Source organism: Chiloscyllium punctatum, chromosome 9 (assembly GCF_047496795.1).
Source record: "Chiloscyllium punctatum isolate Juve2018m chromosome 9, sChiPun1.3, whole genome shotgun sequence".
NCBI classification, from domain to species: Eukaryota; Metazoa; Chordata; class Chondrichthyes; order Orectolobiformes; family Hemiscylliidae; genus Chiloscyllium; species Chiloscyllium punctatum.
This window is the reverse complement of record NC_092747.1, coordinates 23,964,080-23,991,650: the sequence shown is the minus strand read 5'-3', so window position 1 is coordinate 23,991,650 and position 27,571 is coordinate 23,964,080. Positions and strand designations below refer to the sequence as shown.

General features: G+C 41.2%; 1 protein-coding gene across 1 annotated transcript in view; it reads left to right on the top strand.

Annotated features, from left to right (window-relative positions):
• The window catches only part of mgat4a (alpha-1,3-mannosyl-glycoprotein 4-beta-N-acetylglucosaminyltransferase A), a 269,718-nt gene that overhangs the window by 123,024 nt on the left and 119,123 nt on the right, over window positions 1-27,571 (top strand). The window contains exons 2-3 of the mRNA XM_072577031.1: window positions 16,215-16,382; window positions 21,185-21,325. Coding sequence (XP_072433132.1) covers window positions 16,215-16,382; window positions 21,185-21,325 — 309 coding nt within the window. The remainder of the gene's footprint in view (window positions 1-16,214; window positions 16,383-21,184; window positions 21,326-27,571) is intronic.

Sequence of the window (27,571 nt, the reverse complement as noted above, 5' to 3'; positions counted from 1 at the left end):
CCATGCAGACACTGGGAGAATGTGCAAACTCTACACAGGCAGAGACCTGAGGGTGGAATCGAACTCTGGTTCCTGGTGCTGTGAGGCAGCAGTGCTAACCGTGCCATCCCTAAGCCACTGTGCTGAGAGCAGCTTCTGTCATTCAGTATTCTTTTCGTGATCAGCATTCATTTACTCCCAAAAAGTGTAGATTGCTTCTTCAGAGATTTATTTCCAATCTAGAGATTTATCGCTGCTTAACTGCACAGTGAAACTCTGTTAACAGGTGGCACAGATACCCACTCGCTGGTTTGAACCGAGGCTTACAGAACTGTAAATTATGTCCTTGGTTCAATCCCTAAGATGAACTGAACTACTTGATCTCAACTAGGCAGCAGTAAGGGTGATTAAAGTTGCCCTGATGGGTTAAAGAGGAAAACCGACCGTGGTCCTGCCCTGATTATTATTCCTTGAACTATGTAGGGAGGCTTTAACGACAAACCAGTTGGGTTCAGTATGCTGAAATAGCCTCTGATGCTCCTAGTCCAGAGATGCTAATGAATAATGTATTTCGGAAACTGCTGGATAGTATTGAAGATACTCCAGGATTCATTTGAACTTCTTGTAGATTTGAAGAATTTGATCTTTGCAGCTTTTTTTTTATAGTTGAATTTTCTGGCAGATTTGTGATTTCAATGACTGCAGTCAGATGAATGTCTTCTTTCCCTGGTCATCTGCTCTTGTCTCTTCAATACCTAATAGTAAGTCTGTTTCTTTTCTATGTTTTACAGCAATGCTTACTTTGATTAGATTAGATTAGATTCCCTACAGTGTGGAAACAGGCCCTTTGGCCCAACAAGTCCACACCGACCCTCTGAAGAGTAACCCACCCAGACCCATTTCCCTCTGACTAATGCACCTAACACTATGGGCAATTTAGCATGGCCAATTCACCTAACCTGCACATCTTTCGACTGTGGGAGGAAACTGGAGCACCGAAGGAAACCCACGCAGACATGGGGAGAACGCGCAAACTCGACGCAGACGGTTGCCCGAGGCCAGAATCAAACTTGGGTCCCTGGTGCTGTGAGACAGCAGTGCTAAACACTGAGCCACCGTGCCGTCCCTCTTGCTATTACTGTAATTAGCCTTTGCTAAACCGTTGCATAAAACCAAGGAGAAGATCTTTTCCTCTGTATGTAGAATGAGCAGAAGAGGGAACTGGATCTTGATGAAAACTAACTAAGGTCAGGTTAATACTGACTCTGAAAGTTGGAGTAGGGAAAAGAAATATGGCATTCTGGAAAGATGAAAGTAAATAGGACAAGCAACCTTTATGGCAGTGATTCTGTGGCATTGCTTATTATCTTAGGATGTTTCTTGGAAAGCAATGGCCTACTATAATCACTTGACTATGAATCCAGAGACACAGATAACAATCTGGGACCCAAGTTCAAATCTTGCCATGGCTGATGATGAAATTTGAATCCATAAGAATCTGGAATTAAGGGTCTAATGAAGACCATATTGATTGTTGCAAAAAGCCACCAAAGGAAACTCCTTCCCTACCTGGTTTGGCCTTACATGAGACTCCAGATCCACAATAAAGTGGTAAACTCTTAACTGCCCTCTGGGCAATTAGGGATGGGTAATAAATGCTGACCTAGTTCATGTCACACTCGTCCTCTTGAACAAATTAGAAAAAAATCTTCTGCAGTTAATGCTGAAACTGTCCTCTTATAATGTCACCGATTTCTGATTCAGTTACACTTCCAATGTTTTCTCAGAACTATTTTTAATTTTGTTGCCTTTTGGAAATAAAACAATTGTAAATCAAGATGGTGAAGACTACTGTTACAAAGATAAATTTCAAACCCAGATGAGAGTGCATCAAACCAATAACAGGCTAGGTGCAAACTGCTTTGATGCTAAATGCAAAGATATTGTGAGGAGTAGTTTATGGACAACAATGATTCAAATGTTTTGATTGAGCTATGTTCAGACACAGCACAGTGGATGCAGTTAGAAACCCATGTTTGAGTGCAGAATTCAAAGCAATACAAAGAATAGCATAAATACTTTTAACAACTACAGTGTTTAATTTTAAATAAAACTGCCTTCCCTTTAAAGTAAATATCGATGAATGAAAGGAAAAGCTGTATTTTTCCACAAAGTCCTCCTAAATGCAATTCTTGCCTTGTATACTATCATGCGAGGGGATTCTCTCACCCACTCAACATTAAAAAAACCAATTGCTGTGTACATGAGTGTGTATGGTAGACTTCTCTGGTGCAACGTACTCTGGAGATAATTGAAAAGTTGTACTGTCACAGGTAGGGATGGAAACAGAAGTCTTGTTTTATTTACACAGGGACAGAGACATCACATGCAAAGCCCTTTTTAATTGCTATTGACAATTGAGTGGCTTGCTAGGCCATTTGAGAGGGCAGTTAAGTTTATTGTGGGCCTGGAGACACATATATTCTGAACTGTCTGGGATATCGATTTCCATTAACAAATGGACATTAGCACAATCTGATTGATATATGTCCCGATCCCAAGATGTTTTATTGCAGATTTATTGAATTGAATGTAGTTCATCCAGCTGGCATAATGGAATTTATTCTCTGATCTCCTGATCATTGGTTCAGACCTTTGGATTCCTGTGAGCACAAAATACTACAAGTACTGGAAGGGGAAGATGCTGAAAACATTCAGCAGGTTGGGTAGCAACTGTGGAGGCCAACACAGTTAACATTTCAGCTTAATGGCTGTTCTAATGGAAGGACATTGATAAGACCATAAGGAATAGGAACAGGAGTAGGCCTATTGGTCCCTTGAGCCTGTTCTGTCATTCAATGGGATCAAGACTGATCTGAGATTCCTCACGTCACTTTTCCGCCCTTTCCTTGTAACCCTCGACTCCCTGACTGATCAAGAATCTCTCTACCTCAGCCTAAATATACACAAGGGCTCTGCTCCTGGACCTCTCTTTGGCAAGGAGTTCCAAAGACACTGAACCCTCCGAGGAAAGAAATCCCTCCTCATCTCAGTTTTAAATTGGCATCCTTTTATTCTGAGACTCTGCCATCTGGCCCCTGACTCTCCCATGAGTGGAAAACATCCTCTCTGCATATATCCTGTTGAGCCACTTAAGAATCCTGTGTGTTTCAATGAGATCACCACTCATTCTTCTAAACTCCAGTCAGTGGAGCCCCAACCTGTTTTGCCTTTGCTCACAATCACTCCAATCCAGGGATCGTCCAAGTGAACCTTCTTGGAACAGCCTCCAATTAAACGATATATCTCATTCATTACAGGGACCAGAACTGTACATACTATTTCAGATTTGATCTTACTAACACCTTGCACAGTTGCAATAAGACTTCCCTACTGTAATACTCCAACCCTCTTGAAATAGGGGCCAATATTCGATTAACCTTCCTGATTACCTGCTGCACCTGTGAGCTAGCTTTCTGTACACAAGTACCCACTTTGTGTTGAAAATTTCTGGAGCTTTTCTCCATTTAAGTAACATTTTGTTCTTTTGGTCTTTTGTTCCAAAATGAACAACTTCACATTTTCCCATGTTATACTGTACTCCATTTGCCAAATTTTTACCTATTTACTTAATCGATCAATATCTCTCCAGACATTGTATCCCTCTTGCAACTTGCCTTTGTCTTCTGCAAATTTGGGCTGAAGTGCTTTCACTTTCATCCTCCAATTCATTAATATATCATAAACAGTTGCAATCTGAGCACTAATTTCTGTGGAACCCTACTGGTCATAGGTCTGAAAAAGAATGCCTCATCCTTGCTCATTGTTTCCTGCCCATCACCCAATTCTCTATCCATGCCAATATGGTACCTCCAACATGCTTATCTTAAGATTTAAGGTATCTTGTCAAATGCCTTTTAGAAGTCCAAATACAACACCATCGACTGATTCCGCTTTATTCTCTTTGTTTATTAGTCAAACATGATTTCCCTTTCATGAAGCCATGCTGACTCTGTGATCAGATTATGATTTTCCAAATATTCCGTTATTACATCTTTAAAACTTTTACAACAATAGATGTTCAGCTAATCAACCTATAGTGACTGCTTTTTTGCATCCCTCCTTTTGTCTAAAACATTAAATCTTGTTACAGATGCTGCCAGATGAATTGAGTATTTCCTGCCATTTTTGGTTTTACCTCGAGGTTGTCCGTCTGATATGAGTTATTGTGATACCACTCGAATATACATAGTGAAGAGGATGGCTGACTAACAATTTCAAGCCTCCTGGACAGCACAATGAGGGGATAGTTTACAATGGGCTCCCTAATAAAGGATGATGATAACTCTGACCAGCATGATCGAGATGAAAATCAAGCTGGAGAGATTCAAAGACAGGAGTGAGAGAGTTGGGCATGATGTTGGACGACAATAGTTCATTAAAAGCACTTAGGAATACCCTTAGAAGTTGGAAATGGTTGAGTAGTTTGAAATAATAAAGGGCTTTATCAAAATGGAATGATTTTTAAAGTTGGAATACAATGGAGATGCCATTTTGATTAGATTAGTAAACCAAAGTGTTCTGACTTGCCTTAGTAGTTTAGTTTGAGGGAAGAGACCTTTTTGTACCCATGTGGAAACAAAGGAATGATTTTAATGTTGTAATCCTAGGAATTAGTTGATGCAAGACTAATTTTCATTCTGTCACTGAATTTCCAGAGTTAACCTTTTCTTTGGTTCCTGTTTCAGGAACTTCACCACCAGCAACCTCCTTAAACTCTCAATCAATAACTTGGATGTTTAGCCTCCCTAGTGGATTTCAAAAGATGCTAAATACTTTCTTTTCAGTGGCACTTCCTTCTCTCATTCTCTTTTTTTCCCTCCAATGAAGTGTCTACCAATCATCTACTGCCATGTCAAATGTCTTTGATTATCTTTCTGTACCTGAGGGCCAGAATAAAAACATATTCTGATGCCTGTAGCAAGCGACAATGTACTTCAAAAGTTCTCAAGCTAAACAGAGGAAAGACTAAAAACTCAATCCTTACTTTTAATTTTCACTTGTGGCATTTTTCAAGGAGACTCCCTCGCAGCTTCTCAAAGCTCCATTGATTGGAGGCTCAGAGGCAAAGGTTCTTTTTCTGGAAGGTCAAAACCTATCCTTTGTATAACAATATCCACAAGTTGTTTAACCTGTCAACACTATGTTGTATTTTTCTAATTACTTGTACTTTCTTTATCTTTCTTGTACAAGTAAAGCAAATATAATAGTGCAGAAAGACTGCTGCAGTAGATAAGGAATGAATTCAGAATTCCAAGCAATTGTGGAAACTTTCATAAATTATCTTCAAATATTTACAAATTGATCTGCAGAAATTTCAATGTGGCTTTGATCCCTCTTCTCATTTGAATGCCTTATCGAGACTTGTTTTGGTATGTAATTTGATCTTTCTGTATCTGTCACTGACTCTTTCCTGCAACTACTGCGACATTGAAAAATTGATGTTTTATTGGTGCAGTCGCTTTATTTTCCATGTTATTCTGCAGTTAAAAGTAAGCCTTGAACCACTTCCTGCACATGTTCTGATATGGTTTTTAGAGAAAGCCTTGGCTTGAATTAGTATGGTAAAAAGAATGTTCCTTGCAGCAAATTGTAACATTAGTGCAGTATTTTTTACATTTTTAGAAACAGATACACCAAAGGCTTCTTTTCTTAACTTGGTACCATCAATGCATATGATTTAACTGATTTAACTGATATGATTTAATAGCAATAACTGCTATTAAACGCCTATAAATTTTAATTTACCTTAGTTATTTCTTCTGCTGGACTATCAATGATTCATAGCAAAAGAAATGACATATTTGTCGCCTATCTGCTGGGTACTCATTTCAGATTTGATTGTGGTGAGGTACTGGGACCAACAATGTCAGTCCAGGTCCCTGATGAGGTGGTGTGAACTTCTACAGATAAGATATATCTTTGAATTCCAGCAGTCACTATATTTTATTTCCTTGTGATGAAAACAGTGGGGAATGTAAAATAAGTTGCGAATCAACTTTATCTGTTTACTGACACCATGCACTGATGGTATCCCAATGTGCATGCACACAATATTAAGCCAATGTAAGATAAAATTACTTCAAATTCTACATTGTTTAGCAGTTTATTTCTTCCACCAAATATGTTATTTTATTAACATTGCACCTTTAATTGAGTTTTGTAAATATTTGTTACTCTGTTTATGAGGTATCGCTGCTGATGCACATGGTTCTTGGTGTCAGCAAGCACAATCCATTTTAAATACTTCCTCAATGATTGTGTTATACTTACAGAGCAGTGTGTGTACTTTTCAAAAGTGTCAGGTACATTTTCTTTTGAAGCATTTCAATACGTGATATTCTGTTGCATAAAAGCACTTTTCCCCCATGTCCATCCTGTGTGTGTGTGTGTGTGTGTGTGTGTGTGTTTTGTTTATAGAATATATTTCGGTCACGTTTTCTTCTCTCTCCATTTGTCTCTGTTCATCTCTCTCCCTTCCTCTCATTTCAGCTGAGTGTATATCTCTCTCTCACTGTAATATATATTTCCTGTCTGTTCTCCTTCTGGTGTGGAGGTGCTGGTGTTGGACTGGGGTGGACAAAGTCACAAGTCTCACAACACCAGGTTATTGTCCAAAAGGTTTATTTGAAACCACAATGATGATGAAACAGCGGTCTGAAAGCTTGTGATTTCAAATAAACCTGTTGGACAGTAACCTCTTGTCATGTGACTCCTGACTTTGTTTTCCTCCTAGCAGTGACTCATCCTTACATTGTCTAACTTTATCTCTTAACTGTCATGTTCTGGCACCTTTTATAAGGTTAATAAGTTTATCATTTCTGGTATCTACCAAAAATAATTTTGCTTGCCTTTGAAGATTCTGGCCTGTTCTTCCACAGCATCAAGCCATGTCATACATATGTTTACTTTCTTCCCAAGCTATTCCACTCAATTCCTTGTCAGGTAGTAATAGTGTTCTGGTCTTCAAATAATATGTCTACAATTAGCCTTGTCACTCTTTGTAAATATTTTTGTACGTTCTGTCCTGCATTATCTTTCCCTCACTCCCTTATCTCCCAACTCCACCAGTCCATGTTTTTCATTACTGAAAATAGTTGGGTGTACAAAGGTACTGTTCTACAGAAGGCGATGTATTTATTCAGATTCTTTGAATCTGATTTAGCTCAGTGCAAGTAAATGGATATTGAGTCAAGTTAGAATCTCACCCCATTGTGGGTGAATCCAATGAATGAACGCAATGGATGTTAGTGGACCAACCAGTTTTGTGATCTTGCTACTAAGCTTAATTGCAGCTTCATTGAATACTCGCATTTCTACTACAAAGTGATTATGAATGGGGATTGATTTGTGGATTATTGATCCTGTGTAGCCAAGGAGCCAAGTGCAGCATTTCTGTCTGAATCAGCAAAGTCGGTGCAGAGCAAGAATTTGGAATGCATGACTGTCTTCCAAAACCCATTTGTGCAATGACCTATTAAACGATCAGGACATTTTCCAATACTGTTTTTAAAGAGACATTGCCTGAATCCTTTAATCCATACATTGAGTCTGATTAAAAATTCCATTTGCATATTTGGCTCTTGTTGATATGGGTTGCTGTTTTAAATGAACTACCGTGACCTGGTATATACTCCACTATCCCTTTACCATCAACTCTGGTTCAATGAAGAGCACAGAAGGGTATGCCAGGTGCAGCAAAAGGCACGTGTAACAAAGTGATGTCAATAGCATAAGCATCAAATGACAGGCAGGTCTAAGTGATTCTATAACCATAAGCTAAAATCTACTGTCCTGCCACATCCAGCTATGAACAGTGTGGATAATTAAATATCTCTCTGCAGCAGGAGATTCCACAAATATTCCCATTCTCCGTGACAGAGGAGCTCAGCACATCATAAAGATAAAGCTGTAGCATTCACACCAACCTTCAGCCGTAAGTGGATTTTGGCGTTCTATGGAGGAACCCAATATCACAGCTGCATGTCTTCAGCCAATCCAATTCACACCATGTGGTATCAAGATATGCCTGAAGACACTGGGTATGGCAAAGGTCCCAACAACATTCTGACCATTGGACTGAAGACTTGTGCTCCAAAATTTGCCACTCTCCTAGCCAAGCTCTTTCAATATAGTTGCAACACTGACATCTAGCCGGCAATGTGGAAAACTGCCCAGGTATGTCCTGTACATAAAAAGCAGAACAAATCCAACCTGGCCAATTACTGTCCCATCAGCCTACTTTAGATCATCAGTAAAGTGATGGAAGGTGTCATCAACATTGCTATCAAGCAGCACCTACTAGGCAAAAACCTGCTCAGTGATGCCCAGTTTGGGTTCTGCCAGGGCCACTCAGCTCCTGACCTCATTACCGACTTGGTTCAAACATGGACAAAAGAGCTGAATTCCAGAGGTGACGTGAGAGTGACAGCCCTTGATATCGAGGTTTTATTTGACAAAGTATGGCATCAAAGAGCCTTAGCAAACCTGTAATCAATGAGAAATGGGGGAAATCTCTCTGCTGGTTAGAGTCATACCTAGCACAAATGAAGATGGAGGTCAGTCATCTCAGTTTCAGGACATCTCTATGTCAGAGTTTCTGAGGCTAGTGTTCTAGACCCAAATACCTTTAGTTGCATCATCATTGACCTTCCTACTATCATGAGATCATAAGACAATGAGACTATGGTGTCTGTTCCTAAGGTCTGGAGTGGCAATGTACATTCATTAGCCAATAATGTTCCACACCACTTGTGACTCCTCAGGTACTGATACAGTCTATGCCCAAATGCAGCAAGACCTGGACAATATCCAGGTTTGGGCTGACCAGTGACAAGTAGTATTTATTCCACACAAAAGGCAGCTAATGACAACTTCCAACAAGACAGAAACTAAATCATTGCACTTTGACATTCAGTAGGATTAACATCATCACTATCAACATCCTGGGGTTACCACTGACCTGGAAATGACCTCAACTAGCCATATACATATGTTTGCTAAACCAGGTCAGCAGCTAGGAATACTGTGGTGAGTAATTCATCTCCTGACTCCCCAAAACCTATCCACAGGAGTGTAATGGAATCCTTTGTACTTACCTGGATACGCTCCAGCTACACTCAAGAAGCTTGTCACCATCCAGGATAGAGCAGCCTGTTTGATTGGTACCACATCCACAAACATTCACTCCCTGCACCACCTATGCTCAGTAACAACAGTTTGTACAAGATGCACTGCAGAACTACAGTCAACTCCTTAGATACCACCTTCCAAACCCACAACCACTCCCTTCTAGAAGGAGAAGGTCAATAGATGTGTGCGAATACTACCACCAAACCACTCTAAATCCTGACTTGGAAATACATTGAGATTTCTTAAACTGGAACCTCGTTTAACACTTTCAATATACACTCCCTTCACCACTGTCACACAATGTAGTGTGCACCATCTGCAAGATACATTGCAATAATTCACAAAGGTTCCTTCAACAGTGTCTTTGAGACTCTGCCTTCTATCAGTTGGAAGAACAAGAGGAACAGATAATGGGTTTACCACCATCTGCAATGTCCCTCCAAGCCAACATCATCCTGAATGAGAAGCAGTATCACTGAGTCAAAGACCTCGAAGTCCTTCTCAAATGGACTGTAGAGAAAAAGAAGATCCTCCACATTTCTACCTTGAAAGGCAATCCTTTTAATCTTAAATTATTTCCTCAAGTTTCTACTTTCCTCGACAACAGGAATCATCCATCTACCCATATCCACTTATCGAGTACCCTTGGGTTCTTGTGTGTTTCAATCACCTCTTGTTCTCAACTCCAATGAATACAGGCCAGACTGTCCAACCTTCCCTCATAGATTAGATTAGATTACATTACAGTGTGGAAACAGGCCCTTTGGCCCAACAAGTCCACACCGACCCGCCGAAGCGCAACCCACCCATACCCCTACATTTACCCCTTACCTAACACTACGGGCAATTTAGCATGGCCAATTCACCTGACCTGCACATCTTTGGACTGTGGGAGGAAACCGGAGCACCCGGAGGAAACCCACGCAGACACGGGGAGAACGTGCAAACTCCACACAGTCAGTTGCCTGAGGTGGGAATTGAACCTGGATCTCTGGCGCTGTGAGGCAGCAGTGCTAACCACTGTGCCACCATGCCGCCCATAGGTTAACCCTTTCAACTCCAGGAATAAATCAAGTGAGTATTCGCTGAATTGCTTCTGATGGAGTTTATATCACTATTTAAATAAGCAGATGAAGCTTTTTCACAATCCTCCACATGAAGCCCCACCGAGGCACAACTAAAAGTAAATGTCCTTACGTACTTTGCACATTATCTTCTTTAATATCTTGCTTGCCGATTATACAAATATGATGCCAATAACCATGGGTTCAATTCCAGCATCAACTGAGGTTACCATGAAGGATTCTTCTTCTTAACCAATCCCCTCACCTGAGTTGTGACCCTCAAGTTAACCTACCACCAGTCTCTCTGTCTCACTCTCGCTCTCTCTCTATAATAAGGGACCAGTCTTATGGTCTCACCAGACCATGGTGACTTTACCTTTACATCAAAAATGGAGACCATTTGGCCCACCAAAATTGCATCTGCCACCTGAAGGAACATTTCATCTAGTGCCATTCCCCTGCTTTCTCCCATAGCCCTGCACATTCTTTTTCCCACAGATAATAATCCAATTTTCCCTTGAATGCCTCAATTGAACCTGCCTCCACCAATGTATTTCAGACCCCAACCACTTACTGCATGAAAATGTTTTTACCCTTGTTCTTTCATTTTACCCATTTGTTCTTTCACCAGTGACCTTCAATCTGTGGATATTGATTCTCGATCTTTCCATCAATTCCATCAGATTTTCCTGCCTATTCTACCTGGAATCCTCTGCTCCATCTCTCCTCTTTCCCCCCCCCCCCCAACCCTGTGGTTTTGAATATCTCACGAAATCTTTTCTCAGCCACTCTTTGAGGAAAACAGCCCCTCTACCGGACTTCATACTGTGAGTGAAGTTCCACATTCTTGGAACTGATCTCGTGAATCTTTATTGGACCCGCTTTAACACTGCCATATCCTTCCTACAGTGTGCTGCCTGTTAATCTAAGAGTATATTTTTCAGGGTTGTTTAAAGAATGCATTTCTAATTTGATTATAGGCATCTTGAAAACATGCATTCAGTCCAAACCAATGGTTAGGTTAGAATCTGACGAAGAGAATATTGTATCCTTGAGCAAGCGGATATTATCAAAAGTGGGAGCTTGTAAATTGAAATGAGGTGATTTTTCTTTCCCCAGGGGCTGTTTTAAAATGATACTCCCATGAAATGGTGTGGGAATGCAAGTTAAGCAGAAGAGGGCTGTCTGATGTCTGATAAAATTTTAAATAAGATTATTAGAATGGAAAGTGTTACCATGAATCATCTTGAAGACTAGCCAATCATAGCATGTCAGAGGGAATTAGATAAAGGTTGGAAGAAGGAACATATGAAAGGCTGTTGTTAAATAGGATTAACATGGGGAGCTCCATTGTGGAACGAGAAATAGTGGAGTCACAACAGCTCAAGTGGTGACTGATTTATATTTTTGTCACTGGTGTTCAGCAACCATTGCGAAAAGTTATTCCTCTCGAATGTTTTGTGGTGCAAAGATTTAGCAAATAAGTTTCAGCTATCACTGTGGATTCTAATTCACTCTTTTCTATGAGCTCATTTTGTTTTGTGAATGTTTTTGTTTATTTTAAAACCATTTTCCCCGTTCCATGGAACACTTTGATTTAATGTTATCCACAATCGAATCTTTCATGAATTGAGCTACACTTTTTTTTAAAATCACACATACTTTCTAAGTGTTTTACAGCTTTATAAGTAAGTGGTGGACACCTGGGATACTTTGTAAAAAGGTTTTGACCTTCATGAAGTACTAAATATATCGTTAATTATTGTACTTTCCACAAAATGCATTGATTTAGTGTTTGACATATTTTCTACCAAAGGCCCAACGTTTTCTTCCAAAATGTTAATTTCTATTCAGCAACTGTGTTACTGAGTAGACCAGCCATGTAAATATTGTATATTGCAAATATCGGCATAATAATTGTCCATTATTGACTGTACACAGTACCTAACTAAAACTTTCATTGATCAATCTTTTGAAGTACACTTTACTGTAACAAAGCAGCCTAAACCATTGTGATCATACAAAAAAACGAATGTCTGCAAACTCAGTTCAATAACTCATCACAAAATATTGTCATTCTTCAAACCTGACCTTGGTATCAACTACTTGTATCTTTCCTTATGTATCATACTGCCACACCAATTCAAAAGGGCCATCAAATTAAGTAATTGAAAATCTACTCAAATATTGAATCAGCTCTATGTGCTGTGAACCCATGCTATAAAAACAAAAGGTACAGCTCTACAAATGCCCGAAAATTAAGGTGCATTTTAAAATTATGGACATGTTTTGTCTCTGATATGCAACACACAGATATTACAGCAATAAATCTTGCTACAAGAATAAATATGCATTTTTAAAGGATGTCTAAATCCATAAAATAGCACCAGGCATTTCATTGGAGCATTATTGAGCAAAACAAGCTGCAACGTGAAACATGAAATCTTAGCAAAAAGGGAAAATATTTAAAGAGCATCTTAAAGGGTAGAGAGATTAAGCAAGGGATTTCCAGCACTTTGGACAGGTTTACTGCTGGCTGCTTAGTCATAGTCATAGTCGTAGAGTCATACAGCACAGAAACTGACCCTTTGGTCCAACCAGACCATGCCGACCATAATCCCAAACTAAACTAGTCCTATCTGCCTGCTCCTGGCCTATATCCCTCCAAGTATTTCTTATTCATGTACTTAAACCACTCTCTATGGAACAAAAAGGTTTCCCCTCATATCCTTTCTAAATCTTGCTCCTCTCTCCTTAAAAATATGCCCCCTAGTCTTCAAATCCCCAACCCTAGGGAAAAGACACCTCCCATTCACTTTATCTATGCCCCTTATGATTGTATAAACCTCTATAATGTCAACCTCTTATTATAGTGCGATGAAAATTGGGGATGCCCAAGAGGCTAGTTTTGGAGGAGCATAGAGATCTCTGTTGGCAGGTGGTTACCAAGTTGTTTTTGTTAATTCATGGAGTGAGGATTTTGCTGGCTCAGCCAATATTTATTATCTATCGCTAATTGTCTTTGATAAGGTGGTGGTAAGCTGCCTGCTTGAGTTTTGTGGTGTAGTTTCACTAATCGTGCTGTTGGAAGTGAAGGAGTTCCAGAATTCAAACCAGCAACACTGAAGGAATGGTGATATATTTCTGAGTCAGGGTGATATGGGCAAATTGCAAGTTGTGGTGAAAAATGACCTTTGCAACACAGAAGTGCCACAATATGACCATCTTCAATAACAGGGATTTTAACCATTGCCCTCTGGCCTTCAAGGGTATTACTATTGCTGATGAAGGGCTTTTGCCCAAAACGCCGATTTTACAGCTCCTCGGATGCTGCCTGAACTGCTGTGTTTTTCCAGCACCACTCTCATCTAGACTATTGCTGAAAACCCTACTGTCAATATCCTGGGGTCTTAACATTGATCAGAAACTGAACTGGACCAACCATGTAGGTACCATGGTCAGAAGAGAAGGTCAGAGGCTGAGGACTCTGCCGTACAAACTTGCGTCCTGACTCCCTAAAGTTTGTCCACTATCTACAAGGTACAAGTTATACTTGGGAATACCTCCCTCTTGCCTAGATGAGTACAGTTCCAGACACACACAAGAAGCTCAACAGTGTCCAGGACAAAGTAGCCTGCTTGATTGGCACCAGAACTCATACCTTCGACATTCATTCCATCTATCTCCGATGCACAGGGACAGCAGTGTGTATCGTCTGCAAGATGCAACAACTCACCCCCTTAGGTATATGGACACCCCATTTAAGGCTGAAACAGGCCATTTGGTCCTTTTTTGAGCTTGCTGTGCCATTCAATAAGATTATAGATGATCTTTGTGTTTAAAATTCCACATTCTTGTTGAACCCCCTGAAAATCCTTGACTCGACTGCCTAACCAGAATCTAGGTAACTCTGAGCTATCTGCCTTCATCATCTTTAGAATCATAGAATGCTTACACAGCAGAAACAGGCCCTTTGGCCTAAAAATCCCGCACCAACCCTCTGAAGAGTAACCCACCCAAATCCATTCCCCCGACCCTATATTTACCCCTGACTAATGCACCTAACCTACACATCCCTGAACACTATGGGCAACTTAGCATGGCCAATTCACCTAACCTGCTCATTAGAGGGGGTCATTTCAGAACAGAAATGCGGAGACATTTCTTCAGCCAGAGAGTGGTGGGCCTGTGGAATTCATTGCCACGGAGTGCAGTGGAAGCCGGGACGCTAAATGTCTTCAAGGCCGAGATTGATAGGTTCTTGTTGTCTAGAGGAATTAAGGGCTATGGGGAGAACGCTGGTAAGTGGAGCTGAAATGCGCATCAGCCATGATTGAATGGCGGAGTGGACTCGATGGGCCGAATGGCCTTACTTCCACTCCTATGTTTTATGGTCTTATGGTCTTATCTTTGGACTATGAGAGGAAACCGGAGCACTCAGAGGAAACCTACACAGACACTGGGAGAATGTGCACGTTCCACACACAGTCCCCAATGCTGGAATTGAAGCCGGGTCCCTGGCACTGTGAGGCAGCAGTGCTAACCACTGTGATGCCCCTCTAACTCATTAGTTCCAAACTGTTGTCAAAAGAAAAGAGAATAGCAGAGTATTATGTAAATAGTGATCAATTGGGAAGCATTGATGTAAAAGGGACTTGAGAGGAAATATGCAGTGCAACAAGCAGTTAGGAAAGCATATGGTATGTGGGTCTTAATACAAGAGAATTTGAATACAGGAGCAAGAATGTCATACTGCAGCTGTGGAGAACTTTGGTGAAACTACACCAGGAGTAGTGTATTTTCTCTTTACCTAAGAAAAAATATGCTTTTCATAAAGGGAGTGAAATGAAGATTTTCCAGATTCTGGGATGGTGCATTTGTCCTATGAGGTGAGATTGAGTTGATAGGACTTTTATTCACTGGAATTCAGAAGAATGGGAAGGGATCTCATTGAAACACATAGCATTCTGACAGGAGTGGACAGACTGGATGCGGGGAATATTTCAGGGGTTTAAGAACAAGAGGTCATTATCTTCAGCACATGGACTGAGATGAGGAGACATGTCTTCCCTCAGAGGGTGGTCAACCTGCAAAAATTTACACCTACAGAAGGCTATGGATGGCAAGTTACTGAAATTCCTGTTCAACCAATGATAAATAGAGAGAGATTTCTAGAGGCTAAAGATGTCAAGAGGAAGGAGCAGGAGTGTAGCACTGAGATAGAGGATTAGCCTCAAATATGCTGACTTCCAAACTGCACCTTCCATACCCATGACTCCACTACCGAGAAGAGCAACAGTTAAGTGGGAGCACCACTACTTGTGGGTTCCCTTCCTGACTTGGTATTATATTGCCATTCTTTCAGTGTCACTGGGTCAATATCGTCTACTCCCTCCCTTACAGCGTTGTGGGTGTATCTACACTGTTTGGGCTGCAGCGGTTCAAGAAGGTGGCTCATCACATTCTCAAGATCGACTAGTGATGTCCATAAAAGCAAAAGCATAGCCAGCAACATACCAGAAGCCTTGAATGCACTAAGAAAACAAAATTCTGGGGCTGAGTTGAATGAACTACAATAGCCACAGCCACCCACCATAGGTACGGGGAATGTTGTAGCCGTGACGTGTCAGTCATGTAGATAAAAAGGCACAATTCCTTGAGGCAAGGAACGTTACTCTGGAGCAGTGGGATAAGTGGACCTACTTACTTATTGCAGTCTTGAGCACAATTGTCAAGAATGAGCCAGGAATTTACCTCGTAGGAGAAATTGTGGAAACCAAAGATTGGGGGGATAGAATGTTGTATTATTAAATTTTTAAAGTCTTCAATACTTGTAAAACAAATGTGTAAATTAAATATTTAATTATTTTTAAAATATCTACCCTTCAACGCATTCAATAAATTATGCACTAACATGATTTAAGAGCATTTCTGTTCAGAATGGTTCCATGCTAATGTTTGCTCCTTGTTTATTCACAGAAAAGCTAATTGTCTATCAGCACGAGTTCCATGCCTTGAGGGAGCGGCTACGTGCAGCTGAGCACCGAACGTTGCAGCGTTCCTCAGAACTAAATGGTGTTCTGGAGCAATTCAAACATATAGTGGCTGCATCAAATGGCAGCAAAGAGGCCCTGAGCAATTTTTCAGGTAATTCTGTGTAAGCAAATTGCTAGCAAATGTGATAAAATATAGTATTTTTCCCAACCACACCTGCTTTGACTGGTAAATGTCTAGCAGTAGTCATTAAAAAACAACTAAGGCTGAGGGGTAACCTTATCGAGGTTTAAAAGATCATGAAGGACATGGATAGGGCAAGTAGACGAGATCTTTTCCCTGGGGTGGGGGAGTCCAGTTTGTTCAAGGTGAGAGGGGAAAGATTTAATAGGGACATAAGGAGCAAGTTTTTAACGCATAGGGTGGTGTGTGTATGGAATGAGCTGCTAGAGGAAGTGCTGGAGGCTGGTACAATTGCAACATTTAAAAGGCATCCAGGTGGATATATGAATAGGAAAGGTTTAGAGTGATATGGGCCAAATGCTGGCAAATGAGACTGGATTAAGTTAAGAAATCTGGTTGGCATGGATGAGTTGCACCGAAGGGTCTGTTCCTGTGCTGTGTATCTAGATGAATCTATCTATAATTGAACCTGATTAAGTGAAAATATTACATTGTGGTGCTTTTGTTGTTCATTTCTAAGCTGAACCCAGGTGTATGAAAATAGTATCCTCCTCCTTATAGTCACCCCACCCAATACATTGCCCTGCATTGAGAGGGCAAGTTACCCACTTGTGCCCAGCCCTTTGCCAAGGATATTTTCTATCTGTGATGGAGTATGAGAGCAGACATACAAATAGAAAGTGCTGGAGAAACTCAGCAACCCTGGTAGTATCTGTTATCGTTTCACGTCCAGTGTGGTTCTTCACTGGAACCGCTATGAGAGTGCCTTGGATAACTGGCTCATTGGATTGTTTTCTTCCCCGGTGGTGAAGTGGCTGCCTGCATCGCCTTTCCAGTCAACATTTCTTTGTGTTGTGTGCAGTCAGCGTGCACCATACTGACAGGATCCTAAGGCCCTTCATTACAACGAATTGTTATCAGTTGAACAGGTCCCAACACTTTAGTGGGAGTCAAGTAAAGAGAGTAAGAGGTAAGCCTTGTGGACGAGATGAACTTGGTGCTTAGAGCCATAGAGATGTACAGTGCAGAAACAGACCCTTCGGTCTAACTCGTTCATGCTGACCAGATATCCCAACTCCATCTAGTCCCACCTGCCAGCACCCGGCCCATATCCCTCCAAACCCTTCCTATTCATACACCTATCAAGATGGCCTTTTAAGTGTTGCAATTGTACCAGCCTCCATCACTTCCTCTGGCAGCCCATTCCACACGACCACCACCCTCTATGTGAAAACGTTGCCCCTTTGGTCTCTTTTATATCTTTCCCCTCTCACCCTAAACCTATGCCCTCTAGTTCTGGACTCCCCAATCCCAGGGAAGAGGCTTTGTCTATTTACCCTATCCATGCCCCTCATGATTTTATAAACCTCTACAAGGTCACCCCTCAGCCTCTGACACTCCAGGGAAAACAGTTGCAGCCTGTTCAGCCTCTCCTTATAGCTCCAACTCTGGCAACATCCTTGCAAATCTTTTCTGAACTCTTTCAAGTTTCACAACATCCTTCTGATAGGAAGGAGACCAGAATTACACACAATATTCCAGAAGTGGGCTAACCAATGTTCTGTACAGCCGCAAAGGGAACTCTCTGCCACAGAAGGTGGTTGAGGCCAATATATTGAATATTTTCAAGAAGGAGTAAGATGTAGTCCTTGAGGTTAAAGACACCAAAGATTATGGGGAGAAGGCTGAAACAGAATACTCAGCTGGATAATCAGCCATGAACACAATGAATGGTGAGCAGGCTCAAAGGGCCAAATAGTCTACTCTTGCTCCAATTTCTCTGTTGCTATGGTGGATGGCCAGTGACCCCACAGCCTTGACATTTTTTTGCATCCATTCCTTCCTTTGGTATTGATTTCAGTTTTTGTTTTGTATCTTAAGGCATGGAGAATTAGGTCTTGAATAATGAAGGAGAAGATTTTCCATATTCTTTGGACACACAAAATCCTAAAGCACCTGGGTATTTTTGGAAGGAAAAATGCAAAAAATGGTAGAGCTGGAAAGAAGAAAGCAGGGCAGAGAAAATGACCAGATCAGGTGTTACATGTCATGACTAGAATACAGAGTTCAATGACCAGCAGTAAACCAATTTTTGCCTGGATGATTGGCATTCTGGTGGACGTTTGGTACAGCTCTTATTATAATTGTTAATGGAGTTTAAATCCTTTCGAATTTTTCCTCTTAATTATATTATTATACAGGTTATGCAAAGACTACAACAATGAGTATAAAGTTGAATCTGAAATTCTTACCACAAGAAAGAAGTTATTTTTGAACATATGTTATAAGCTGACCATTTGGAGACTTTGGGAAGGCACGTTTCGTTTCTTGTACAGTTATAGTTTTAGTCTTTATCCATTGAATCATCCAACGTAAATTGATGGAATTAGGCTCAGACTAAAGAAAAAAACAATCTCACATCTGAGGTAGGGTACCTTTGAAGATAGTTCAGCTTATAGTATAATCTTCCCGATTCTGTGTTGTTCAAATAATGATTTACTTCAGGAGGCAAAGATGCCAAATCTTTCAAGATCATAAGATATAAGAACAGAAGCAGGTCACTTCGCCCATCGAGTTAGCTGATTTATTGATTCTCAACTCCACTTTCCTGCCCTTTCCCACATCCCTTCATTCCCTTTCTGATTAAAAATCTGTTTATCTCAGCCTGGATTATTTTAATGTCCTACCCTCTTCAGTAAAGAATTCTACAGATTAAGAAGAAATTCATCCTCTTCCTCATCTTAAATGGGAGATTCCTTACTGTGAGGATATACCCTCTGGTCCTGGGCACTCCACAACTTTCCACACCTATCCTGTCAAACTCTATGAGAATCCTATGTGTCTCAATCAGATTGCCTTTCATTCTTCTATATTCCACTGAGACAGTCCCAGCCTACCCAATCTCTCTCATATCTAGGGTCAGCTGAGTGAACCTTTTCTAATGCCAGTATATCTTTACCTAGATAAAGGGACCAGAACTGTTCACCGTATTCCAGCTGTGGTCTGAACAGTGCCTTGGAGAGTTTTAGGAAGATTTCCCTACTCTCGTGATCCATTCCCTCTGAAAAAATGTTCTAGCTTTCCCTTACCCCTCCCCCTTCTTCCCCCTGCGTTTCCCCCGCCCCCCCCGCCCCCCCCCCCCCCCCCCCATCCAACTGGCGGCTGAATGTGGATATTATCTTTTTGTGACACATGCACGAGGACCCACAATTCCCTCTGTGCTCCAACTACTTGCAGTCTTTCTCCATTTAAATAACATTCAGCTCCTCTATTCTTCCTGCCACCTCTCATTCTCTCAGAATATACTCAATCTACCGAGTCACTGCCCACTCATTCAATGCAACATTCTCTCTCCTGCAGACTGGCCATTATCAAGCCCACCACCCAGCCTCCTATCCATCCTTGTGTCATCCACAAACGCAGTGATAGCACTTTCACTTTCCTTATCCTAGGCAATAATGTACAGTCAATAATTGCTTCTTCCTATGTGTCCCTGAAAGAGAACTAGGTTGTTGTGTACCTTTTGTTGAAAATGGCTGCATGTTCAGAAGCTCTCATACCAATAATGGAGTGAAAGTTTCACTGCCCTATCTTAATGGTTTAAGAGGCTCGGAGTGCAAAGAACCTCCAATGGCACAAGAACTTAATTCAATCATGGCTTAACCCATTTTAAACACATGCTGAAAGAAATAGTCAGTTCAGCTTGCAGGGGATCAAAGTCTTGTTGCAACTATACAGGGTGATGGTGAGGCTGCAGCTGGAGTACTGTATGACAGTGAGGAGGTCTTCCTAAAACTAAACAAGGTGCTAGTCAGACCACATCTGGAATATTCTGTACAACCATGGTTTTAAAGAAAAAGGTTACACTGGCATTGAAGGGAGTTCCAAAGAGATTCACTTGTTGATTCCTGAAGGATTTAATTTACAAAGAATGGCTAAACAGGTCAATCCTTTTTCTTACTAAAATTTAGATGATGAAAGTGTGATCGTTTGCAGTGTACAAGGTTCTTAAGGGGGCTTGACGGGGACATGTTGAGAAGGTGTTACCATCAGTGGGGTAATCTTGAACTAGGAGACATAGTTATAGATTAAGGGGTCACTTGTTTAAATCTGAGATGGGAGGGTATTTTATTTCTCTCCTAGAGGACAGTGAATGTCTGGAATTCTCTCCCACAGAGTTGTGGAGGCTGGATCACTGAGAGTATTTAAAGAAGGAGATAGATTTTTGAAATATCAGGGAATTAAGAGCCATACGTGAAAGAGGAGTCACAGCCTGAGGCAGATCAGCCATGATGTTATTGAATGGTGGGGTAGAGTGGAGGGGCCAAATAGCCTACTCCTGCTTTAACTTCTTATATTCATTTGTTCTTATGAGCTAAATGGTATGGGCTGCAAGCTACAGCTGAAGTACATCTGTGCACATCTTTGTTGCTCTCCCTCTGTATCATTATTTTCTCCCAAAGCATGGTTCAGAAAGAAATGTTGAATTTTGTAACCTCCATTGAAAATGGCTGCAATCCATCCTCTTAAATTGTTGGTACCATTGACTGAGATGAAAGGGTTTAGTGTAATCAATAATTTATGATACATTTTAGCTTGGGATATGTGGGTTGTTTTTCTCTTCATCTTTTGTGGTTGTGGGTCTTAGATTGAATCAAATGGACCGCGGTTGCTTAACCACTGTTTTTATTTACTAAATACATCTGTAGCCTGAGACACTGTGATGCTAATTAGATGCCTGAGCGTGCTTATCAATCTTACTGCATTTTCAGATCATGCCAAAAAGCTGTTGAAAGATTTGACCAACAAGAATGCCCTAAAAGTGCCAAATATCTACCATCACATGCCCCACCTACTGAACACTGAGGAGAGCCTACAGCCTGCTGTGCAGGTTGGAAGTGGCAGAAGCGGTGGTAAGTTACCAGAACTAGCCTTTCTCCTTGCATGTAAATGTAGGCGGGAATAAAAATACTTGAGCGGATTTGGATTAAATTTTAAGGTATTTGTATTGTGCTGTCACGTGATGGTCATTCTATTAATAAATTCTCGTCCATTGGTGAGATTGAAATCAAGACACTCATATTTGTATTTGTGGAGAGAATTTATTGCCTTCCTCTGTTTACATCTCTCATTAGACACACGTACTCACATCTCTCTAGATTAGATTAGATTAGATTACTTACAGTGTGGAAACAGGCCCTTCGGCCCAACAAGTCCACACCGCCCCGCCCCGCCAAAGCGTACCCACCCATACATCTACATTTACCCCTTACCTAACACTACGGGCAATTTAGCATGACCAATTCACCTCGCCTGCACATCTTTGGACTGTGGGAGGAAACCGGAGCACCCGGAGGAAACCCACGCAGACACGGGGAGAACGTGCAACCTCCACACAGTCAGTCGCCTGAGGCGGGAATTGAACCCGGGTCTCAGGCGCTGTGAGGCAGCAGTGCTAACCACTGTGCCACCGTGCCGCCCACTCTATTTATATGCGCTGTGACAATTAATACCCATTACCTCTTCATCTTAAATAAAGACCTTAGCAATGTGATTAATCTGTTGCTAAAACATTCCACTTTATTTGGTTAAATTAATCTGTCATTTTAGCGGTCTTTATGCCAGTCAGATTAACTAAGGATTATGATCCATGGATGTGTATTTAAAAATTAACAATGTAACACTATTGTTCAAGAGCTGGATTAATTATCAACTGGTCATATTACACCACTATGGAAATTGTTTATGATCCAGCAAGTACATTTCATCATGAATCTTTTAATTGGCCAAAAAATTTGTTGAATTGTCTCTTGTATTTCTGGAAAACAGGCAGTCAAAGCTTTTCAGAAATAAAAAGTAGAAATTGCTAGAAAAGCTCAGCAGATCTGGCCGCTACTGTGGAGAGAAAACAGAGTTAACATTTCGGCTCAGGTGACCCTTCCTCGGTACAGGGTGACCCTTCACGTTACCTCAGGGTGACCCTTCCTCAGGTGACCCTTCTCAGAGTAAAAAAAAGTTGTCTCCTTCAAGATATGGTATTCTTGTCATTGTGTGCTGATGAATACAAGATAAAAAGCTTTGAATAAAAATCAAAAGAACTGCGAATGCTGTAAACCAGAAACAAAAACAGAAATTGCTGGAAAAGCTCAGCAGATCAGAACACCTGTACACCAGAACACCAGATCAGGGTCACCTGAGCCGAAATGTTAACTCCGATTTCTCTCCACAGTAGCTGCCAGATCTGCTGAGCTTTTCCAGCAATTTCTGTTTTTGTTTCTGGTTTACAGCATTCGCAGTTCTTTTGATTTTTATTCAAAGCTTTTTATCTTGCACTCATCAGCACACAATGACAAGAATACCATATCTTGAGGGAGACAACTTTTTTTTTTACTCTGAGAAGAGTTGTTCCCTTTGAGATTTGGTATTCTTCTGAATCTTTTCTGAGGAATGGAAAACAAAAGGCTTTATCAACCTATGCATTTTTTCAGCAATATTCCAGTTTTTTACTACCAAGAAACAATTTGTGCAACATTTCTTTGTTGAAAGCCTGGCATGAGGGCTTATAATCTTGCAGCCAGATCTCAAGGATGAATTTCCTGTAGTGCCTTTACATGTGGATAGATAGATACCCCTCTGACTGTTGACCACATCTTTGCTGGATTATTTCAATTATAGAGAGAGAGAGAGAGAGAGAGAGTGTCTGTGTGTGAGTGTGCGTGTGTCTGTGTGTGATAGTAAAGAAGAAACTTGTCAGTGAGATAATAATGGAATAAAACAAGGGCATTGACAATTACATTTGAGATAGACTAAATCATTGGAGGGTGCAAAACTGTTCCAAAATGGAAAGTGGCAAGAGTATGAAAGAAATTTTAAAATGCTGGAATATGATATTTACCAGCCAGCCACTTCCACCCCTGTTAGAGAGAATAAAATGGATAAATTCTGTCCTCATTAATTCCCTCCAGGACCAGGTGCTGACAGACATCTGTCCTTTATTGCACCCTTTCCCCCAAGTGGGACACAGCACATATGTATCAAGAGTAAACAATAGCATAGTGGTAATATAATTAGTCCACAGGGTAAGCCAATGCTCTGGTGATATGTGTTCAAATGGTAGCCGATGCAATGTAAATTGAATTAGTGTATTTCACTTTATTCGTTCATGGGATGTAGGCATCACCACTGGCTAGGGCAACTTTTATGGCTCAATTCTAATCACTTTAGAGAAGGTAGCGGTGAGCTGCCTTCTTGAACAACTGCAATCCTTATGGTGAAGGGACACCTTACAATGCTGATTAGGATAGAAGTTCCTGGGTCTGGCCTCATGGCAGTAATGAAAATATCATACACTATCCCCACTTGGACCTATGATTTGCAGGGAGCCTTGCAGGTGATGGTGTTCCAATGCATTTGCAGGAAGGTGCTGTTAAAGCAGCCTTGGTGATTCAGTGCAGCTTGTAAATGGTAGCCACGATACATCAAGAATTGAAAGCTAATCTCAGTGATAGTGGCCATGATACTATCATTGATTTTGTAAAGACTCATCTGATTCACTATTAAGTTAAAAATCACACAATAATGAATCATGAAGTGGAGGAGCCGGTGGTGGACTGGGGTGGACATCAGGTGGTTGAGGAGCGGCACTCCGAAAGCTAATGCTTCCAAATAAACCTGCTGGACTATAACCTGGTGTTGTGTGATAGTTAACTTTGTCCACCCCAGTCCACCACCGGCTCCTCCACTTCATGATTCATTATTGTTCTTTTCGGGAGGGAAATCTGTTTTCTTTGCCTGGTATGGCCTTTGAGTGACTCCAGACCTACAGATAGTCATAGAGATGAAAACAGTATGGAAGCAGACTTTTCAGTGTAACTTGTCCATGCCAACTAGACATCCTAAAAATTAATCTAGTCCCATTTACCAGCATTTGGCACAAATCCCACTAAACCCTTCCTATTCATATACCCATTCAATGCCTTTTAAATGTTGTAATTGTACCAGCCTTCACTATTTCCTCTAACAACTTATTCTATACACTCCCCACCCTCTGCATGAAAAAGTTCCTCTTAGGTCCCCTTTAAATCTTTTCCCTCTCCCCTTAAACTTATGCCTTCTACTTTTGGACTCCCTGACCTCGGGGAAATTACCTTGTCTATTTACCGTATCCATGCCCCTCATGATCATATAAGCCTCTATAAGGTCACCTCAACCTCCCACGTTCCAGGGAAAATAGCCCCAGCCTACTCAGTCTCTTCCTATAGTTCAAGCCCTCTAATCCTGGCAACATTCTTGTAAATTTTTTCCCTAATGAATCATTTGCTTTGTGGGAAAATGGGGATGGGCAACAAAAGCTGGGTATTAGATGGGTGCCCATATCACATAAAAAATTCAGACTTTATTGCCCATCCCTCAGAACCCTTGAGAAGGAGCTGTTGTCTTGTACCACTGCAGTCCACTTGATGTAGGACTGCAGTTAGGAAGGAAGTGGGTGTAGCCCACCCACCCAGCATAGAGACTAGGAGTGACCCTTATAGGTTTGTTGAAGTGCACTTTGTGTGGTGACACGTTAGCCTGTTTATTAAGGAAAACAGAATAGATAAAGGGGAACCTGTTGATGGTAATTCAAATACATTACAACACCGGGATAAAGGGATATTTTCAGGCTGGCAACATATAAGTGGTGGAGTGCCACAGGGATCAATGAGGCCATAATTATATACAATTATATATTCATAACTTGGATGTGGAAAGTGAATGTACCAAGTTTGTGAATGGCATAACAATGAGTCATGAGGATGACTAGAAGAATCTGCAGAGAGATACATAAAAGTTAAGTAAGTTGGCAATTGGGGTATAACGTGCACTTGGACAGGATGAATAGAGCATCTGAAAGTTATTTAATGGGAGAAAGATTGCAGAAAGCTTCAGCACAAAAAGATTTGGGGCCCTCATGCATAAATACCAAAAAAATCCCATTCAAGTTCAACAGATAATAAGTAAAGCAAATGGGAACTTCCTCAGATGGGAGGATTGTCTTATGAGCAAAAGTTAAACAGGTTAGGACTCTACTCACTGGAGTTTAGACAAATGAGAGGTGATCACATCGAAACAGGTAGGGTTCTTAAGGGGCTTGACAGGGTAAATGCTGAGTTCACCTTTTCCCCTCGTGGAAAACCTTGGACCAGAGGGTTTAGTCTCAAAACAAAGGGGCACCAATTTAAGACTGAGGTGAGGAGGAATTTCTTCTCTAAGATGGTTGAGTATCTTTGAAACTTTTCTGTCACAGAGAGCTGTCAGAGCAGAGTCCGCGTTTGTATTTAAGACTGAGACAGATTCTTGATCAGTAGGGGAGTCAACATCTATGGGGAGAGGGCAGGAAAGTGGAGGTGAGGAATGTCAGATCAGCCATGATCCTATCGAATAGGAGCAGAATCGAGGCCTGTTCCTGTTCCTATTTCTTATGGTCCTTATGGTTTAGTTTAACAGGAATGAGGAGATAAAGAGTTTACAGATGGATGTTCTGAGAATGGGCCAGAATCTGGCAGATGGAGTTTAATGTGGATATGTGCAAGGTTATCCAGTTTGACAGGAAACATAAAAAGGCAAATTATTATTTAAATGGGAAGGAAATTAAAAGTGCAGTGCAGAGGAATCTGTGCATGAATCATAGAAAATGAGTGCAGCATATAAGTAAGGCAAAACTAATTCTGGCATCTATTGCAAAAGGACTGAATTATAAAAGAAAAGAAATGTTGTTATGATTATATAAGGTGTTGGTGTGACCACACCTGGAGTATTATGTACAGTTTTGGTCTCCTTACTTGCAGAGAGATAACCTTATTGAAACAAACAAGAATTTGAAGGGAATTGATAGGGCTGATATGGAAAGGTTATTTCCCCTTGTGGGAGAGTCTAGGATCATGGAGCATTATCTCAGAGTAAGTGGTTGTCCATTTAAGATGGACACAAGCACTATTTCTTCTGAGGTTAGTGAATCTGTGGAATCCTTTCCCACAGTGGGCTGTAGAGGCTATGTTGTTTAGTATATTCAATGCTGAGAAAACAGGTTTTAAATCAGGACAGGAACAAAGTGGCATGAGGAAAAGTCAGGAAAGTGGAGTTGAGGATTATTGAATCGGCCAAGATCTCATTGAATAGCGGAGTAAACTCGATTGGCTGAATGGCCTATTTTGCTCCTACATCTTATGATCTTATGATTTCCCTTCCCTGCACTGCCTCCTGGGCGGCACGGTGGCTCAGTGGTTAGCACTGCTGCTTCACAGCGCCAGGGACCTGGGTTCAATTCCTGCCTCGGGCAACTGTCTGTGTAGAGTTTGCACATTCTCCCTGTGTCTGCGTGGGTTTCCTCCGGGTGCTCCGGTTTCCTCCCACAGTCCAAAGATGTGCAGGTTAGGTGAATTGGTCATGCTAAATTGCCTGTAGTGTTAGGTGCGTTAGTCAGGGTAGGGGAATGGGTTTGGGTGGGTTTCTCTTCGGAGGGGCGGTGTGGACTTGTTGGGCTGAAGGGCCTGTTTCCACATTGTAGAGAATCTAATCTAATATGCATACAATCTGATTTACAAGGTAGTCAATATCGCTGCTGTACACAGCAGAACAGAACTCATTAAATGATCCCACAGCTATGGCGATGGCTGAAGCCCATTATTCCTCCCTAATTTAGAAAAATGCTGTAGTTATTGGCTACGTCTCTGTGCACACATTCGGGTATTACTTACAGCTATTTCCTGACCTATTCTGTACTGCAGTATTATTTATTCCTGTTGATAGTTGACAATGCAAGATCCCTTCATTATTCCATTCTTGAGCACTCTGCCTGCAGGCACATGCTCGGCTCATCAGTTGCTGATAGCACATCCTGACTTTTTTTTTGTAGTTAGTTAATGTCATTGCTTTCCACTCGCAGGAACAGGGCAAGGAGGCAGCTCCCAAACCTTCCACAGCCAGAACAGGAACTGAGCCTGGGCTGTAGCCATTATTCTGAATTACAAGCGAACCAATTAGCCAACTCAGCGAACTGGTCCATACCTTCATGAGGGAAAGTGTATGCTGAGGTGATTTGGAAATCAATCTTTTCGTAATTCCATGTAAATTCACATGAGTTTTATTTAACCACACCAACAATAGGAATAGAAAGAGAT